Source organism: Podarcis tiliguerta (assembly GCF_965153285.1).
Source record: "Podarcis tiliguerta genome assembly, chromosome: 5".
In the NCBI taxonomy this organism is placed as follows: domain Eukaryota; kingdom Metazoa; phylum Chordata; class Lepidosauria; order Squamata; family Lacertidae; genus Podarcis; species Podarcis tiliguerta.
Window position 1 is genome coordinate 78,702,055 of NC_139538.1, and position 13,188 is coordinate 78,715,242.

The 13,188-nt window shown below is 47.1% G+C and overlaps 2 protein-coding genes and 1 long non-coding RNA gene across 6 annotated transcripts in view; 2 read left to right on the plus strand and 1 right to left on the minus strand.

Annotated features, from left to right (window-relative positions):
* The window catches only part of LOC310677483 (uncharacterized protein), a 37,872-nt gene extending 25,594 nt beyond the window's left edge, over window positions 1-12,278 (plus strand). Inside the window, exons 1-4 of one of the 4 annotated variants that reach the window (XR_014511188.1) lie at window positions 2,860-3,000; window positions 4,784-4,877; window positions 5,863-6,023; window positions 6,781-7,319. Coding sequence is in view for 1 of the 4 variants with exons in the window: in XM_083440614.1 (XP_083296740.1) it covers window positions 5,705-5,726; window positions 5,863-6,023; window positions 11,602-12,171 (753 nt within the window). In the remaining 3 variants the exon portion in view is untranslated. Of the gene's footprint in view, window positions 1-2,859; window positions 3,001-4,783; window positions 4,878-5,083; window positions 5,727-5,862; window positions 6,024-6,780; window positions 7,320-11,601 lie in introns of those variants that run through there. The other 3 variants (XR_014511186.1, XM_083440614.1, XR_014511189.1) reach the window with 3 other exon arrangements.
* LOC310677547 overlaps window positions 1-13,188 on the minus strand; it is a 161,184-nt gene that overhangs the window by 118,959 nt on the left and 29,037 nt on the right. The gene's annotated exons all lie outside the window — the stretch shown is intronic.
* LOC310677511 (uncharacterized protein) overlaps window positions 2,917-13,188 on the plus strand; it is a 30,727-nt gene continuing 20,455 nt past the window's right edge. Inside the window, exon 1 of the mRNA XM_083440672.1 lies at window positions 2,917-3,004. The gene's annotated coding sequence lies outside the window, so the exon portion shown is untranslated. The remainder of the gene's footprint in view (window positions 3,005-13,188) is intronic.

The window sequence follows — 13,188 nt, forward strand, 5'->3', positions numbered from 1 at the left end:
AAGACAAGGCATTGGCAACTGTTCCCATCCACGTGCTCCTCTATCTTTCACCGTGCCCCACCCCTGGGAACTGCTTGTCACACCAGTTGAGGAGGCAGGTGACAGGAGAACTTCCTGCTTTACCTGTTCTAATTGGCACAAAATTTCCATGTAGACTTGGATACACATTAAGCTGAAAATTGAGGAGGCCAAGTGCCCGTAGGGCCTTTTCAGTCTCCTCCCTCCAACGGCCTGGCGTGCTCTGGTCCATGGGGTCACGAAGAGTCGGACACGACTAAACGACTAAACAACAACAACTCCAATGGCAGATAGATTCAAAGGCCATTCAGGAACTCCAGAGGGTACCGTATTGCCTTAAAAATTGGAGGGGGGAAAGAAAAAAAGAAAAAATACCCCAGTATATACTGCTGCATTCCTGGCTGCATACTGGGGTCACTCTCTCCCTTCCTGGCCTTGGGGGAGAGGATGGGAGACTACGCCTGGGGCGGGCACCACTTTGCCGTGCTCCTGGTGCTGTTTGCCCCACGCTCCTAACTACATACCATAAGGTTGCAAATATGAGGCGCACTTTAACTTTTCATGGTCAGAATTTGGGAAAAATGTGAGGCTTATATTCAGACCAATACGGTAATTCTAGACTTGCATTCCATGAGGCATGAGGGACTGTAAGCAAATAGAGGCTCCCCACCCATACACAGTGGTACCTCTGGTTACGTACTTAATTCTTTCTGGTGGTCCATTCTTAACCGAAAACCGTTCTTAACCTGAGGCATGCTTCCACTAATGGGGCCTCCTGCTGCTGCTGCCGTGCCGCCACAGCATGATTTCTGTTCTCATCCTGAAGCAAAGTTCAGGAAGCAGCAGTCCAGGAAGCAGCCAAAATATTCACAAGCAACAATATTTCCAGCCACAGAACTTTCATTATGCTGAAAGCTATAGAGGAGCAGGGTTGTGGCAGCCACCTCTCAACAACACGCAACCAGGAGAGCATCTCCCTGCCCCGCAACAGCAGGATTCCCTGGAATTGAACCCTGCTTATTACCAGCAACCTGCTTTTTGTGGAATTGGGCTTTGTGAGACTTCTCAGGCGAGCAACTGCCCAGTTCCATATTATGGTGCGGAGATGGTGAGGCAGCCTCCACCATCATCTGATAACTTCTTCATGGCATCAAGCACTTATACTCCCTGGTCTGCAATGGGGAATTATTCAGCTACAAATCCTGTACAAATGCTGAATGTTAATGGAAGTGCTTTGGACTCTCAGTTTTTCTCTTTAAGTCAGGTTCCAGATTAGCATCCCAACTCCTTCCTTGCTATCCTGTACATATTTTACAAGCTCCCTCTATTAATGCCTTTTAATGTATGACTTTGATGTTTTGAATAAAGTTTGTTCCTTTACTAGATTGTCTGGAGTCTTCATTTAACTTTCCATTTACTGCAACATTCACTTTCCTGTGTGCAAGCATATAAACATGGGCTTAATTTTCCCATAGAAAAAAGTCAGTTGTGCGGTACATGTGGTTCTAGAGATAAAAGGTCAGGTCTACTAATGGCTGAATATTCCTGAGACACATTTTAATGCACCAATGGCTTTCTGTCCCTTTCCTTTTGAAGTCTCTGTATCTGAGGCTAGAGTAGGTGGCAATAAATGTGGTGGGAAGTTGCTGGATTTTCTTTGTATGCAAAAGTATATTTGTAGATCTTGTTATAAGCAGATTTAGTAACACTTTTCTGTGTTAATAAGTTTGGTTTCCATTAATGAGTCTTCCATTTTTTAAAACACAGAAGTTTGAGATGGGGATGTAAGGTTTAATTGATTTTTCTACCATGAGTGTGTTAAGTTGCTCTCCAAAGCTTTAAAGGAATCTAAGTTTAACTTATAAATGCCCATGTTGCAGGCTAAGGCACATACATCTATTAAAAACTTTGTGGGGGGATATTTTGAACACTTTATTTCATTTTTTCCCTCTTAATTCCCCCCCCCCCCGGTTTGTGGTCTACTGCCTTCAATGAAGCTTTATGGGAGGGTTGCCTGTGAACCAGAGGTACCACTGAGGGAAGATAGCCGCGCCCTGTGGTGGCGCCTGGGGACCGGCTACCAGATAACTCTGAAGGGCTTCCCTCTCGACATTGTCTTCCCTTATTACGCTCCCGCAGAATCTCCCCCCGCCCCCTCGGTCTCCCCTTCGCTCCCTCTTCACACAATGACCCCCCCACCCCACCCCGCAGGGGGGACCCACCCAGGAGGCGAGATAAGGGCCTTAGCATGTCTGGCCTCTGAGGAAGGCTGCCCCCTCTCGCCTTCCATGCTGCTCTTTTCATTCCTTCATCCTTCTCCTCCCCTCTGGCCCCTTCAGGCTCAGCCCGGGGGGCAGGGCGGCTGGGCTGCCCTAAATCCACCTCTGCTTGGGAGCTGGATCTTCCTCACTTCCTCTTCTACCCCACTCCAAATCTGCCCCTTCAGCAGCCTCGGGGCAAAGAGGAGGCGCCACTCTTCCCGCCTTTCTTCGCCATTTGATCTTGATCCCCCAACAATCTCCATTCTTCCCTGGGGGGGGGGCAGGTTTTGGGACTCGTCTCAGGGGACCAAATAACCCCCCTCCAGGAGTAAGTCTGGCCAAGGTGGCTGGGACGTCAGCTCAGGCAAATGCAACCCAGGGAGGATGTCACCCTGAAGCCTGTGCCCCCTTTTCATCTTTGCCTCCTTCTGAACCTGCCCTGGGAATTCGGCTGGTGTTTCTCTCCCTCCTGCATAAGGAAAGCCCTGAGCACTAGCATTCCCTGAGCGGTTGCCAAATGATGAGGGGTGAGCACTCTGCACATGCCTGGGAGTAAATCCTCTACCAGCTCCTGTTAGATTCCCTTAGGTGAGAGAAAGGGTTTCTAGAGTGATAGCCTAATAGGTGCCTCCCAGAACTCATTGGAGGAAGACTAAATGGTGAACACCACAACATTGTCGAAAACGAGGACACAGATATCATTCAATGGGTCTGTGCTAATGTAGGTAATATTCATGTGTATGTTTTGAAGTATGGTTGATTCCCACCCCCCTCAATTTTATTATTTTATCTGTTAGTAAACCACCTTGCAGTTTTTTGTTTTACAATCAAGTGGTGTATACATTTAATGAAATAAACAAATGGCCAAAGACAACTTAAAAACAATTACTGTAATTTAAATAGAAATATAATACTTCTCACCGTATTTAGGTGACCTGAATGCCTGCTTAGTCTGCTATCCAAATGCTGACTGTTAGTGGCATTTGTTTGAAAACCGCAGCTAGACTATAAAGCCCTTCCAAGAATGGTGTGTCTGCTATGTCTCTCTTCCAGCACTCTTTTCTTTAATCAAATTACCACTATACTTTTCTTCAACAAGGCTACACTTTCCGAAAAACAACCTATACACAATGGGCTTCAATAACCACAAAGTTACTGTCTAACAACCTGCAGATTAGCACACTCATACACATTGATTCCCTACAGATCTTTCCAAAGAGCACCCACATTGAAGTATGATTTCTGGTAAAATAACTTATGTGAAAAGAATTTTTAGGCAAACTTAATGCATGGAAGACTTATGGGTATTTAAAGAGCTTAGACGGTTATTTAAAGATTGCTCTTTCAAAATATACATTGAACTTTTGAAGCAAATTTCTAGACACAACTCCAGTTTTTCTAATATCTGCAGGCATCACATTGCCCACAGTCAAACAGGACTTATTTGAGTAATATAATAATTTTAATATTTGAAACGGAAATGAGATGAAGTGGGTGTCAATCAGGGAGAGAGAGCTTTATTGGCAGTATTTTTAAATACTGAAATACACTTTTCCATTTTTTAAAAAACCGAAGTTTGAGATGGGGATATAAGGTTTAATTGATTTTTCTACCATATGTGTGTTAAGTTGTTCTCCAAAGCTTTAAAGACACTTTATTTCATTTTCTTGCTCTTAATCCCCCCCCCCCCAAGGTTTGTGCTCTACTGCGTTCAATGAAGCTTTATAGGAGGGTTGCCTGTGAACTAGAGGTACCATAGCATTGGTGCTGTTCATATTAGGAAGTTACTTAGTAGGAAGTTTTATTTCTGCTTTGAAATTTGTCAAGTTACAATTTAGGCGGTGAAACATTGTGATCTTTGAGCCTAGGAGGAAGAAAGGGACATAATGTATAAAGGAACTAGTAATAGGTTGAAACGCAGCTATGTATTTGATACCTCAACTTTGCTTGCTTGTTTTCCTTTTTTCGTCCTCCTACAAATAAAACCTATTCGATGTTCCGGGTTGCTATGTTCTTATGGTTTTTATTTACTGAATTTATACGCCGCCCTTCGGAGCCCACATCGGCAAACAGAAACAGTATACACTTTAAAAACAAAAGCAAAGCAAAAACATTCTAAAACATTTTGAACATTAAAAAAATAACAATTTTAAACACCTAAAAGCAATTTCAGTTAGGGAGAATCGTAAAAGTAATTATAGGAGGTTTGTTGGTTTGTTTTTTTAACTATTCTTCTGCCCGCAGATCTCGGGGTTGTCAGGATCATTATTCAGCAGCCACCAAATGCCTGAGCAAACGGGAATATTTCCAAATTCCGAATGAAACGCAAGAATGATGAAGACGGGGCAGCTCACTAGAGAGAGCATTCCGCAACCGGGGAACCTCTTTAAATGGGCTGACCGTCCAGATTGAATTAAAGCAAATTAAACCAACTACAACGGCACTGTCGTCTTATTTCTTTATTTGGGTTTATAAAAGATTAACATACGAATCCTAACTTGCAGGTACCAGCTTGGAAAAGGCATTCTTGGTGCAAGGAACTCCTCTTCTAAGATGGCGGGTGACCTTGAATATCCAATGCACCGTTTTTAAAAGAACGTAAGCTGTTTCCTAAGTCTTCAATGCCAGCGAAAAATGAATGCAAATTTAATCATGTTAATAAAATATAGCTTGCTTACATAGCTTAGATTTCTTTCTTCGGCTGCCGCCGCTCTTATGCATACCGTATTATTCGCATTTGATACGATTGCTGGCAGTTGCCAGAGCCTCCATCCAAGGCGATGCACTAATTTATTTAGACGGCAGAGGCTGGAATGAGGGGTATTGGAATTAAGTTGTTCCAAGCTTCTTTGTCGATATGAAATAATTTACACTTGCTTCTTTTTAGAACAACAAAAACCTTTTTAAAAAGAGAGTGCCCGTTTAAGATACGAAGTGTGTGTGTGGGGGGGTGTTCTTTGGTTGGACCTCGCAAGTGCGTTTTTTGTACAATGCGGGTGTGGCTTGACAAAGAAAATGCGAAGCAGGCGCCCGAAATCTCTCTCTCTCTCCCCCCTCACCTCTCAATTCTCTTCCATTCAGTTGAAGAGTCAGTTGCCAAAGGGGGGTCGACGGAGGGAAGGGTTAGACCCAGTTTGGCAAAGCAACCGATTTTTTGAAAGAGAATGTAACTCTTTCTATTGATTGAGAAGTAAGGGTGAAACGCAAAAATGATGAAGACGGGGCAGCTCATTGCGAGGGCATTCCGCAACCGGGGAACCTCGTATTGGTTGAGAAGTAAGGATGGGATCGCCGACCGGAGATAAATGCCCAGATCGAACCCCCAGCAGAATAGCAGAGTGAACCTGAGGAAGTGAACCCGAGGGATCTTAGTGTCCATTTTTAAGGCAAAACCAATTCAGGAGTTAGCGAGAAAGAGTTTTTTCATGATGGCAACCAACAACGAAGGTAAGAGAAACTTTTTTTTTAAAAAAAAGATTATTAAACCCTGAGCTTTCGATGTCGGGAGGAAGATTTGCAAGCGTCGCTTCAGTTTAAGCTAACCGAACGCTTCCTTCAGATTTGCCTCTTTGTTTTTTCCCAGGAGGAAGCTACCCCAAAGGAGGAGATAGGAGAAAAAGGAAAGTTTTTACCCCAGCCCAAATCGAGCTTTTAAAGAAGGGGTTTGAAAAAAACGTGTACCCCGGATACCAGACCAGGGAGGCGCTGGCGAGGAGCAGCAGAGTCGAGGAAGATTGTGTGCACGTAAGAAGAGGGAAAGTGGGAGTTCCTAGGACTTCTTTAAATCGCAAATCCTGGATAAATTTAAAACACTCAGAATAATTCTTCCGTTGTCATTTGAATGCCTTTGCTCATCCAGGTGCCTCCGAGCTTAACGTGAAAGGTTCATTAGCCAAGAGCCAAATTCCTCTTTCCTGGGTTTTTGTGGGGTTTTATTTTGGGGGGGGGGCGTGTTGTACCGTGGATGTAAAGGCTTTTTGTAAGGGATGGGTGCGTTGTGTCCCCAAATTTAGGAAGAAATTGTGCCCATAGTTATTCAGAAATCCTGGTTCCTGATTAAGGCTTCCTTTTCCTTCCCACTAAAATTATTGGTGGCACATACTTTCAAATATCAAAGGTTCTGGGTTTGAACAGTAAAAACTCTTAACAGACCTGGTTTCAACTCTAATTTGAGACTAAAACCATCCGGTTTTCTGGGCTGCCTTTATAGCCTGATCCACCTGACTGAACTCCCAAGGGAGTGTGCATAGGATACTCCTGTTAGGATTGCAGCTTTCAGCACCTTGCATTGAGAGATCAAATGTGCAGCATTCAGTTCGTACCACACTTCAGCAACATTGCTTTTCTAGCCAATGTCCCTCAAGTTCCTAGTTCTCCCACACTGAAAAAATTACACCACACGAGGCACAAATATTTGGCGGTCCTCTGAGCTAGAAAGTGAAATTATGACCTATCCATTTGGAAATATTGGGCATTTTGTTCTCTCCTTTCTTTTGTTCAGACCTGGTTTCAGAACAGAAGAGCGAGAACAAAGGTTCCAAAACAATGATCAGGAACTGAGCTACAACTCCTTATAGCCCCTGTGACAGAAGAAGAAGTCCAAGCATTCCAAGAAGTAGTGCAAGACGTCTGACGCAGCAATAATACCAGTCACACAGCTTCTATTATCCCGAAAGCTATGGAGGAGCAGGTTTCTGGCAGCCACCTCTCAGCACCATGCAACCAGGAGAGCCTGTCTATGCCGCGCAGCAGCAGTGCTCCCAGGAATTGAACCCGGTTCATTACCAGCCAGCTGCTGTTGGTGGAACTGGGCTTTATGAGCCTTCCCAGGAAAGGAACTGCCCAGTGCCATATTATGGTGCAGCGATGATGAGGCAACCTCCACCATCAAATGTTAACTTCTGCACTGCATCAAGCAGTAAAACTCCCTGGTCTGCAATGGGGAACAGTCATGCAACGGGGAATTATCCAGCTGCATATCCCATGCAAATGTTGCCTGAAGATTACCAAAATTGGCAGCAAAGCAATATCTTTCCTTCTCCTGGTCTGATCACTACGCTCTGAAAGCCAGGATTGACATTCCACCCCCACCCTGCTTAGGTGGCGAGCCGATTTGGGCTCACCCGCAGAGGCTGATGGACCCTGATAGATTCCGTAAGGCCTTGCGGGACCTTGCTCCCCATGGCGACTCATTGACTGAGCTTGTTGAGGGCTGGAATATCCAGCTCCTAGCAGCCATCGATGAGATCGCACCTAAGCGCCCTCTGCGACCCCGCAGAAACCGGGCTCCCTGGTTTACCGAGGAGCTTCAGAAAATGAAGCGGGACCTCAGACGGCTAGAGCGAGTATGGCGGGGTGCCCGTGACGGAGCCTCAAGAACATCTTATAGGCTTTTAACGAAAACCTACGAGATGGCAGTGAAGGCCGCTAAGAAGTCCTACTTCTCGGCCTCCATTGCATCCGCTAGCTCTCGCCCGGCACAATTATTTAGTATAATTAGGTCTTTAACGTCCCTTGAAGGACAGCCAAATTTAAATAACAATTTGACACACAGCTGTGAGGCATTTGCGAGCTTTTTTGCGGAGAAGGTCCTGTTGCTCCGCCATGACCTCCCTGCCAATTTGGATACAATAAGGGAACTGGAGGCCCCTTGACTGTCCTCGGGTCCAGTATTGGACCACTTTGACCAGATATCCCCAGCCGATGTGGACAGACTCCTCCGAGCTGGAAAGCCCACCACCTGTCCTCTTGACCCATGCCCGTCTTGGCTGATTAGAGCGTGTCCAGACGAGGTGTGGGCCCCCCTGGGTGATATCATCAATTTGTCCCTTGGCACGGGGACATTCCCAGGGGAACTGAAGGAGGCAGTGGTGCGCCCGCTCTTAAAGAAAACATCATTAGATCCTTTAGATCTATCCAATTACCGCCCGGTTTCGAATCTTCCATTCCTGGGTAAGGTGATTGAGAGAGCGGTTGCTGAACAGCTTGGTAGGTTTCTGGATGAAACATCGGCTCTGGATCCATTCCAGTCCGGCTTCCGCGCTGGTCATGGGACCGAGACGGCTCTGGTCGCCCTAACAGATGATCTCCGCAGGCAGCTGGATCGAGGCGGGTCGGGGCTGCTGATTCTTCTAGACCTGTCAGCAGCCTTCGACATGGTCGATCACGAACTCCTGGACCACCGCCTTGCCGACGTGGGGATCCAGGGCACAGTCCTTCAATGGCTGCGCTCGTTTCTCTCTGGTCGGGGACAGAGGGTGCCGCTTGGGGGGGAATTGTCATCGCGTCACTCCCTGGTGTGTGGAGTGCCTCAGGGTGCGATTCTCTCTCCGATGCTTTTTAACATCTTTATGCGCCCCCTCGCCCAGCTTGTCCGGAGTTTTGGGCTGGGTTGCCATCAGTATGCTGATGACACCCAACTCTATCTGTTGATGGATGGCCATCCTGACTCGGCCCCAGACACATTGACCAGATGTTTGGAAGCTGTGGCTGGATGGTTACGTGGGAGCCGGTTGAAGTTAAATCCTTCGAAGACAGAGGTCCTCTGGCTGGGACGGGGCGATATGGGATTGAGGGGGCAACTCCCATCTCTTGCGGGGGTGCAACTAGTGCCAGCATCGTCCGTTAAGAGTTTGGGTGTAATCTTCGATACCTCCCTCTCTATGGAGGCGCAGATTACAGCTATAACAAAGGTGGCATTTTTTCATCTCTGCCAGGCTAAGCAGTTGGCTCCTTATCTCTCTCGCCCTGACCTAGCCACTGTGATCCACGCGGCGGTCACCTCCAGGCTGGATTATTGTAACTCGCTCTACGTGGGGCTGCCCTTGAGACTGACCCAGAAACTCCAGCGGGTGCAGAATGCCGCAGCGAGACTCCTTACGGGGTTGTCGCTGCAAGATCACATTCATCCTGTACTATACCAGCTGCACTGGCTCCCGGTGGAGTACAGGATCAGGTTTAAGGTGCTGGTTTTAACCTTTAAAGCCCTATACGGCCTAGGACCCTCATACCTACGGGACCGCCTCTCCTGGTATGTCCCACAGAGAAACCTACGGTCCGCAAATAAAAACATCCTGAAGGTCCCAGGCCTCAGAGAGGTTAGGCTGGCCTCAACTAGAGCCAGGGCTTTCTCGGCTGTGGCTCCAATCTGGTGGAACGCTCTGTCACAAGAGACTAGGGCCCTGCGGGACCTGACATCTTTCCGCAGGGCCTGTAAGACATAGGTGTTCCACCAGGCCTTTGGTCAGGGCGCAGCCTGACCCCCTCCTCTGGCAATCTGTACAGAGTCTTGCTCAATAGTTGCCATCAATTTGATTTTAATTAATTTTTATAATGAAAGGTTTTTAGAATGTTGGATTATTTTGATTGTTGTTAGCCACCCTGAGCCCAGCTTTGGCTGGGGAGGGCGGGGTATAAATAAAATTTATTATTATTATATTATTATCCCTGACGCCTTCTAGGGTTACCCATCCATATAGATCCCCCCCAAAACTTTTAAATTTTGTATATTTTAAAGTTTTTCAGTAAAGTTTGTTATTTTAATGCCTTTGTCTGGGATCATCATCTGGCTTTCCTTTTACTGAAGCATTCTCTTCCCTTTGCCCAAACAAGCTAAAAGCACTTGTATATTGAAATAAAAAATAAAAGCTGAACAATTGGTCACTTGTTCAAATAAGGGCCACAGTCAAAATCTGGGGTTGGAACAATTGGGGAAATGTTTCAGAAGTTTCCAATTTTGCTTTTGTTTCTATCGGGTTGATGTGGGTTAAATGTTTTGTTGGGGTTGGCTATTATTTTAATTTGGGTATAAGTATAAACTGTTCATTATTGCTATTATTATAATTATTTATTATTACTATTGGTTTCTTGGTTTGCTATTTATTTATTTGTTTTGTTTTTTAATGTTTGATGCATTGTGTTGTAAGCACAATGTATTTTTGTACTTTTTGCAGAAAACAATAAAGCATATATGGATATAGAGATATACGTGTGTTTTTCTGCATGTGATTCTATGGGGATGGATTTTTCTGAGCCCTGCCTGCCTGCCACGGTACATAATGCACTCCCTTTTTGAAATGTTGCCTGGATACAGAAAGGGGTTGGTTCTGCCGGATCCCCTCTCTGCTTTTACGTGCAACTTCCACGAAGGAAGAGTTCACCCAAACCAAAATCCACAGTAGCTTGATGATGTGACTCAGACATTGGGTTAAATCCTGGAATTCAAAATGTTAAATGAGGATGCTATTTGAGAGTATTGGGAATGCCTTACAAGATTCTGTTTATAATGCTACACATTATCACTTCATCATTCAGTATTTCCTCTTGTCCCCAATCTTAAACCAAGCTAATCCTTGTTGAGCTACTGACAACCAGACAAGGGACCAATTTTGCTTATGCGGTTCAGGGTTTGCTTTCCCTCTGCTTTCCACCCAAATGGTTCTGAAACCGGGTTTCAATTCCACGAGCTTATTTCTCTATTCATCTCCCACCCAGGGGCGGGGGGGGGGGGGGCAAGGGACCTGGGCCCAAGAGTTGGCTCCTAGGACCCCACCTTTTCCCGTCGGACCTTGAGGCGGCCCAACTCCTTCTTCGCCCTCCGCCCTCTCAGGCCCCCGCGAGGGAGACCAGCCTGAGACTCGAGCTTCGGGGCTGGTAGTAGGGTCTGTGTGTGTGTGTGTGTGCGCGGGCGTGTGTGTGTGTGTGTGTGTGCAGGGATTTGAACCCTGCCTGGCCTCAGGCCAACACGACGCCAAATGTATACATGCCTGAGGGAACATGGCGCCCTATGGAGACCGGTTACGAGATAACTCTGAAGGGCTTCCCTCTCGCCATTGTCTTCCCTTATTACGTTCCCTCAGCATCAGCGCTATAACGAACGTCTTGCTGGGGCAACGGGGGGGGGCGTGTCCTTCCCGCTCCTCTTTCTCGTCCCAACGGCCGCCCCTCCCCCACTCCCTCTCGCTTCGCCTCATAGAATCCAGGTTGTCGCCACGCGCCGTTAGGTTACATGGGATGTATGAATGTGGAGCTGAAGATAGTAGAAAAATGCTGCAGAGAACTAAAGAGAAACCCCAGAGGAATAAGCATAATTTATTGAATGTAATTCTCTCTGTTGGATCAAAAAGACATATTCATGGTAAAATGTCATCTATATTCACAGAACATAATGCCTATATGCCTTTCACACAACACAAAACAAGTTAACGTAGGTTCTCCCACTGTCATACACTAATCTTTGCTTAGTTGTTATACCTGAAAGTGAAATTATGACCTACCTGTTTGGAAATAATGGGCATTTGGTTCTCTCCTTTCTTCTGTTCAGATCTGGTTTCAAAACCGAAGGGCCAGAACACCAAAGAGGATCGGTTCCAGGATAAGGATCGGGAGCCATGCTGCAGCTCCTTATAGCCACAGAGAGAGAACCAGTTTAAGAAACAGCCTCGACAGCAGCCTGGGAAGCAGTCCAGGAAACCTCCAAAATATTCATATGGAACAATATTATCTGCCACAGAACTTTCATTATGCTGAAAGCTATGGAGGAGCAGAGTTGTGGCAGCCACCTCTCAACAACACGCAACCAGAAGAGCATCTCTCTGCCCCGCAACAGCAGAGCTCCCTGGAATTGGACCCTGCTTATTTCCAGCAAGCTGCTTTTTGTGGAACTGGGCTTTATGAGACTTCCCAGGCGAGCAACTGCCCAGTTCCATATTATGGTGCAGAGATGATGAGGCAGCCTCCACCATCAGCTGGGAACTTCTTCGTGGCATCAAGCACTTTTACTCCCTGGTCTGCAACGGGGAATTATTCAGCTGCAAATCCTGGACAAATGCAGAATGTTGATGGAAGTGCTTCGGACGCACAGTTTTTCTCTTTAAGCCAGGTTCCAGATTAGCATCCCAACTCCTTCCTTGCTATCCTGTACATATTTTCCAAGCTCCCTCTTTTAATGCCTTTTATTGTATTACTTTGATATTTTGAATAAAGTTTGTTCCCTTACTAGCTTGTCTGGAGTCTTGATTTAATTTTCCATTTATTGAAACATTCACTTTCCTGTGTGCAAGCATATAAACATGGGCTTAATTTTCCCATAGAAAAAAGTCAGTTGTGAGGTACATGTGGTTCTAGAGATAAAAGGTCAGGTCTCCCCCCCCCCCAGGTTAATTCCCCCCACCCCAAGGTTTGTGCTCTACTGCCTTCAATGAAACTTTATGGGAGGGTTGCCTGTGAACTAGAGGTACCACTGTATATGCCTGAGGGAAGATAGCCGCGCCCTGTGGTGGCGCCTGGGGATCGGCTACCAGATAACTCTGAAGGGCTTCCCTCTCGCCATTGTCTTCCCTTATAACGTTCCTTCAGCATCAGCGCTATAACCAACGTCTTGCTGGGGCAACGGGGGGGGGGGGCGTGTCCTTCCCGTTCCTCTTTCTGGTCCCAACGGCCGCCCCTCCCCCACTCTCGCTTCGCCTCGTAGAATCCAGGTTGGCGCCGCGCGCCGTTTCCCGCCCAAACCGCCCCTGCCTGTCCTGCCCTTTGGCCACGGCTTCCCCTGCGTCGTCCTCCTCCTCCTCCTCCTCCTCCTCCTCCTCCTCCTCCTCCTCCTCCTCCTCCTCCTCCTCCTCCTCCTCCTCCTCCTCCTCCTCCTCCTCCTCCTCCTCCTCCTCCCTGGTCTCCCTGCTTCTCTCCCCCCCCCCCTCGGTCTCCTCTTCGCTCCCTCTTCACACAATGACCCCCCACCCCACCCCGCAGGGGGGACCCACCCAGGAGGCGAGATAAGGGCATTAGCATGTCTGGCCTCGGAGGAAGGCTGCCCCCTCTCGCCTTCCATGCTGCTCCTTTCATTCCTTCATCCTTCTGCTCCCCTCTGGCCCCTCCAGACTCGGGGGGGGGGGGACGGGACGACCGGCTGGGC